Consider the following 6,226-nt stretch of genomic DNA (forward strand, 5'->3'; position numbering starts at 1 on the left):
ATGTTACGGATGGATAGCATACATAATAATTATGCAATACTCTGCTTAAATAATCAATTTAATTTTTCATATCGGATTCATGTACCAAACTCAGTCCTTCAAAAGTTGTAAGTAAGTATAAAATATTCCCTGACTAAATCCAGAAATATTTAATTGATTGTACTTGTTGTAACTGATGATCTCCTAACTAAATCCAAAGTGCACGAATCTTTCAAGTCCCAAGATAGATCCACCCTGATAGATCAATTATTTGCAAACTCCATTCAAAATTGTGTCCTAACTGAATCCAAAATTATCACCTAACTAAATCCAAATTATCTCGTCACTAAGTCGAAAATATCTCCAAACTCCATACAAAAATAATTATCTCCTAACTAAATCCAAAATATCTGGAAACTCAATTCAGAAGCATCTCCTAACTAAATCCAAAATAACTCTCTTTGAATCCAAATCTGCTGACAAATTCTCATGGCACACAACCCTAACTAAGTGCTTTAATATGTCCTAGCTAAATCCGACTTACACTTCCTTTGAAAAAAAAATCTTTTCACAACTTTCTGAAACCATAAACCCTAACTAACTACATCAACATGTCCTAGCTAAATCCAACTTACACTCCCTTTCAATAGAAATCTCGTCACAACTTTCTGAAACCATAAACCCTAAACCTCACATGACATATCCTAAACCCTAATCAAATCCGACCACTATTGGTACTATAAGCATAAGGGACCAGCAAAGATTTGAGATGTCTAGGCACTTACAGCAAAGATCCGGCGTGAAAAAGTTGATACACGTCGATGAGGATGATGTGGCCTCTCGGGTCGGGGAAGGTGGCGTCCGCTCAAGGAAGGAGGGGAGGCTCGTCGGAAGATCTGGCGCCGCGACTCGAGTGGGGTGACTTCCGATGGAGGGGGAAGGGGGGAGTAGGAGCAGGAGGAAGGAGTGGCACGGCGAGTGCGATCGGCGGCGATCGAGGGAGTCGGGGGCGATCGACGGCGATCGAGGGCGCCGAAGGCGATCGGCGGCGATCGAGGGCGCCGAGGTTAGGGCTCGAGAGGAGGAGAGAGGACGAACCGCTCGAACCAAATTTCAAAAGAGTACGCACGATGATTGGACCTTTATAATGAAGTGTTTTATTAATGCAATTAATTTAATCGAAAAATTTCGGACGAGAATACCCCTTGACTTAATTGGGCCGATTAAAGGTATAAAAAAATTTAGGTCGGAAATACCTTTGGGCTTAAAAAAGCCCAGTTATTCTAATCCGTTAGATCGCCCATATAATACACGTGATTTGGTGTATTATGATGCACCGTAAAATCTCCTAACAATTAATAGCGACCAGTAGTAGAGTGGGCGGGAGAGCCACTAGTAAAGTATAGTAAAGTGGGCGGGAATTTTCAAATCATCAATCAAAGGTGCTAATCCGTCAATAGGACCAATGATCCTCTGCAATTACAGCTCAAGCTCGGACATGGGGCTATGGGAGTGCCTAACGACGCGAGCGCCCCGCAGGCAGCCGCGGAAGACAGCAGCGTCGCGGAGGACGGGGCCGGCAGCCGGTAGCAGCGGCGCAGACGGGCCGGCGATAAAGAAAGAATAGACGGGCCAGCCGGAAAAAAAAACACCTAAAGCTCTAATACCATGTTGATAAAGAAAGAATAGGGGTCTATCAAGTGTAGGGATGTAGGATAATGAAAACAATCAAAACCAATACCAAGATGCCCTCCCATCCATCCTTTACAGAAAGCCCCAGCTCTTTTGTTGCTCTGCAATTTGCAGTTCAGACATGGGAACATGAGAACGCGGGAGTACGTTGGTCTTAGACTGAATCGATAACTTTGACCGGACCATTACTGAATTCCTCTGTCAGTTAGTAACATCACGCGTCCATGCCTGTCTCCAGTTCACAAACTCGATCTTACTTGACAAGCCGGCTGTATTTTATAGCATCTACAGCCTAATCCGGCCTTTCAGATATCTGAGGATGCGTCGACACACAGTAACCGGTCATATCTTAAATTTTTCTCTTTCATAATCGGATACTTCAATTATGAATTATATTTTAATTTTTCCCTTCCACAATCGGATACTTCAGTTATAAATCCTCAAATCCATACAATTACATGCAACGTAAAATCTAATTCAAATATTCGCCGGCGCTCGTCCGGCTCCACGGCCATGTCAATGTCCCGCGGCCATCTGAGCTCCTGGAGTGATGTTGCGGTCGCCGACGAGGTGGAGTAGGACATGAGAAACGGAGCGGCTCACAAGGGCCCTACGCTTCCTCGTCGGACATGTGGCATGCATGTCTTCGGCCGATGTGAAATTCTACCCTGAGCAGGAGATCCAATTGAACGAGATTCCGAAGCTATAATTTCGCCTCTCCCATCAATCAATAGATTTAGCTAGAGCATTTATAACAATGCCCAATCGCCCGAACGTATAGATGCGTTTACTACTTTGTTGAAATGGCACCCGTCAGTGCATATAAAACGCAGCGCACTTGTTTTAGATACGACTTTTTAATAAGATGGCCGCATACATTTGTCTGATGCAGAGGTCGGGAGATAACATCCTTTTCGAAAGAAAAAGCTTGTTTAAGACACGTAGAAAGATGAAAGAAAAAACAAAAAGACATGAATCATGGGTCAGGCGTGATTCACGTACAATTGGGTCATGGCTGTTTCATGGACACATGATGGAGCACATGAATCCCTCCATCTCTTCCCGCGCTGGCGCACAGGATTCAGGAGACAGAATTTAAATCCCAAAGAAAAACAGTTCCCGCCAGAGCCAGAAAGAGCTCCACAAGGAATCAGCAGGGCTAATCGGACCCGTCAATACGACCGATGATCCTCTGCCCCTGCAATTGCAGCTCAGACATGGGGCTATGGGAGTGCGTACGTACCTTTTTGTGAAACTGGAACAATAACTTTGACCGGCCCATGACTGATTCTCTTCCTTTCAGTCATTGAGTAACAGCGCCAACTTTGACCGGTCCATGACCGAATTTCTTTGTGAGTCAGTAACAGCGCTCCTGCCTGCCTACTGCCTACTTATTGTCTCGACTTAAGAATGTAAGAAAAGAGAAGGGGGAATGCATGAAAAATACTCCCTCTGTCTCATAATATAGAAACGTTTTTGACATTAGTAGTATCAAAAACACTCCCTCCGTTCCATAATACAAGAACGTTTTTTGACACTAGTAGTATCAAAAAGAGCGCTGCTATACATACGATCAAACTTCATACAATTTTGACTGTTCTGATGTAGTGGGTCCAAACGTTGTGAGTAGAAGTCAAGTAGTAGTGTATGTGGTAGGCTGTGAACAGAAGGAAATTAAAAAGCCGGGAACATTTATACATAGCCTTGCTCAGTCTGATCCGACCGATTAGACGACACATCACGGATGATGCATGCATGATTCACACATACTACATAAATGTGATCATGGATGGATACAGAGCATGCAGTTACATATAGAGGGTTGCATGCATGCGGCGGCAGATGCATCCGCAAAGTCTGAAACAATTAATAGGATGACGACGACTAGTAGGAGTAAAGTGGGCGGGAGAGCCAGCGTGCTTGAACACGCACGCTAGGGTGCCTCCTCTATTTCCCACGATACGTAGTACACAATTCATTCGTTCGTTCATTCATTCAGAAATTAATTGAAAACTCCCGCCAAAACAGCATCAACTCCCGCCAAAACAGAGCTGTGCCGCGACCCGTCGACGGAGGAAGAGGTCTAGCTGTACTGGACGATGGAGCGGTAGAAGGTGTTGGGCCTCCAGTTCTTGGGGATGACGTTGCGGGCGACGAGGGTCTTGCCGGACTCGTTGCGGATGCGGAGGGAGAAGGGCGCCTGGAGGCGGTGGTTGGAGTCGAGGCGCCAGATGGAGCCCCACGACTCGCGCATCCGCGTCCACCGCCCGCCGCGTCCCCGGCGGCCCGACTCCATGAGGTCCACCTGCACCACGTCGCCGTCGCCGTTCTCGTACTCCACCAGGATCGCCATGTACACCGCGTTGGACCCCTCCTCCACGTGGAACCCCACCTTGAGCCCCGGGAACTCGCACGACACCCTGCATGCAGCATTTCAGTTCATCATCCTTGTTGTTAGCATCAAATCATGTGATGGCGATGTGATGGCGATGCTTGGAGGGGAATCTTTATCATGTTAGTGCCATTGCTTGCTGATCAAATTTACTGAGAAAAAGTATTCGATGTGATGGCGATGGATGTCTGGGCTCTTTACAGTGCACGGCGACAAGAGGTGCGCAGCGAGGCATGTGCCGCAGTCAAGAGTGTGTCCACCCCGCTCTGTGTCTGTGTCCGTGCGTGTGCGTGTGTGTGTGTGTGTGTGTGAACAAGGGAGGATGCCGGTGCAGGGCTAGCAGTTAATGTGGACGGTTGATACTACAGAGAGGTTGCAGTGTCGGTGGCACAGTAGTATTAGAGTGAATTGAAGAAGTGAGGTTAAAAAAAAAAGAAGCAAAGCTACGTGCCTGGTGAACTGGATGTCGATGATGCCGGCGTGGCGGAGCTCGTCGTTGCGGCCGGGCTTGGCGAGCTTGCCGAAGGCGGTGCCGCTGAGGTCGAAGTGGTAGGGCGCCACCGGGTAGTAGTTCATGTCCGTGATCACCACCGTCTCCTGCCGCCCAGAGCACGCCTTGTGCTTCGTGCACTTGATCTGCGTCCGTGTACCCCCAGTAGCAGCACACATCAGAAAAACAACACTACGCAGCAGTACCAGCAGGACGGTAAAAGATCGCTCAGGATTTATAATGAGAAAAAAAATGTTGGACACGGGACACTGGTCCGCTGCATGGGGAGCCGTGCCACGCGAACGTGCCGGCGCAGGCGCAGGCGGGCCTCGATCGAACAAAGTAAAGTGGGGATGGGCGTCCCAGCCGGCCAACCACTCTACTAGTGACTTTGACTGGAGTACGGTCCATGGCGGAGAGCATCCAAGGGAGAGTAAGAAGACGAGCTAGTGACTGACAGCCAGTGGAGAGTGAAGTGGAGTGGAGTGAAGCAAGACGGAGTAGTAGTAGAGTAAGTACCTTGTAGCACGCGCCGCAGCCCTTGCCGTCCTTGAACAGCGGCTGGTTGCCGCAGGAGGTCATGGCCATGAACGGGTACCGGTTCACGTTCTTGAACCCGCAAGCGCCGCCTGCATCGATCCACGTATTTCCGGCCGCCATTGTTGTCAGTGAGCTAGCAGCGGGGCAAAAACTGGAAGAAAGCTTTAGATCTGGAGGGAGGGGAGGAAACGGGGAACACACCGTTGTCGTAGGGGCCGGCGCCGTTGGGGGCGCCGTACCAGGTGGCCCGGGCGACGCCGGACTGCCCGATGGACACGGCGCTGGTGTTGACCATGCCGGGCTCGCCGCCGGCCAGGCCCGTGTCCAGGCCGGCGGACTCCCCCTCCTCCGCCCTCGCGCCGTGGAGGGAGCAGGAGAGCAGCAGCAGCACCGCCAGCACCACCGGCGGCGCCGCCACTCCCCGGAGCGCGAGCTGCGGCTTCCCCATTCTCGCCACTCGCTAGTGACACTGCCGGCTCACGCTCAGCTTGTAGCGTAGCGTGCCGTCAAGTTGGCTGGGCTTGGCTGGGTGTGGGTAGGTGAGGTCTCTCCGTGGTGGGCGCCCCCATTTATAACCGGAGTGCCGGACGGAGGCTCGGCTCGGCTCGGCAGGCAGCGGCGGTACACTTGGAGGAGGACCCCTGGCCACGGCCACCACGTAGAATGTGCATTAAACTAGTCGCCGGGGCGCAGAGGCGAACGTGCCATGTTGCTGCTGGGGTGCACATGGCTTGGCTGCCCTGCCCTAGATGCACGCAGCGCGTCTGCATGGCCTTGACCGGCTACGAGCTAGTAGCTAGCTAGGCGCGCGAATCACAGTCGTCTTCATCATGCCACTCGCAAGCATCCAAAGACTTTTTTCCGTTCCCCAGCACCACAAAGCTCGATCCAAAATGAATACGTTCACATCCATTTTCCTACTCGCTCACTTGCAGCCCAGCAACAATTAACCTAATGAAGCTCCATAGTGACCAGAACTAATCGGGCATTGGTGCTTCATTAGTAGTATAGTATACTGGCAATGGACTGACAGGGCTTCTGCCTGCCAGTGAGACGCACCGGCATCGATGTAACCATCCTTGTCGTCGTACTACGACTTGTACTAATATCTATCTACTCTACTCTACTCAACG

At 50.2% G+C, this 6,226-nt stretch overlaps 1 protein-coding gene across 1 annotated transcript; it reads right to left on the reverse strand.

Moving 5' to 3' along the window:
* Positions 1–3,345: 3,345 nt before the first annotated feature.
* Positions 3,346–5,652, reverse strand: LOC123093959 (expansin-B4). Its single transcript, XM_044516022.1, has 4 exons — positions 5,295–5,652; positions 5,073–5,182; positions 4,515–4,699; positions 3,346–4,091 (listed from the first exon to the last, which is right to left on the reverse strand). Exons 1-4 carry the CDS (start codon positions 5,539–5,541, stop codon positions 3,755–3,757), a joined length of 879 nt encoding a protein of 292 aa, XP_044371957.1. The 5' UTR covers positions 5,542–5,652; the 3' UTR covers positions 3,346–3,754.
* Positions 5,653–6,226: the final 574 nt, after the last annotated feature.

The sequence above is a fragment of the Triticum aestivum genome, chromosome 4B, assembly GCF_018294505.1.
Source record: "Triticum aestivum cultivar Chinese Spring chromosome 4B, IWGSC CS RefSeq v2.1, whole genome shotgun sequence".
NCBI classification, from domain to species: domain Eukaryota; kingdom Viridiplantae; phylum Streptophyta; class Magnoliopsida; order Poales; family Poaceae; genus Triticum; species Triticum aestivum.

Excerpts from the sequence above, each read along its gene's own strand:
- LOC123093959 (XM_044516022.1), bottom strand. The coding sequence starts at position 5,541 with ATGGGGAAGCCGCAGCTCGCGCTCCGGGGAGTGGCGGCGCCGCCGGTG. Across the intron at positions 5,183-5,294 it reads CGCCGGCCCCTACGACAACG|GCGGCGCTTGCGGGTTCAAG; the intron begins GTGTGTTCCCCG and ends GGATCGATGCAG. Across the intron at positions 4,700-5,072 it reads GCTGCGGCGCGTGCTACAAG|ATCAAGTGCACGAAGCACAA; the intron begins GTACTTACTCTA and ends ACACGGACGCAG.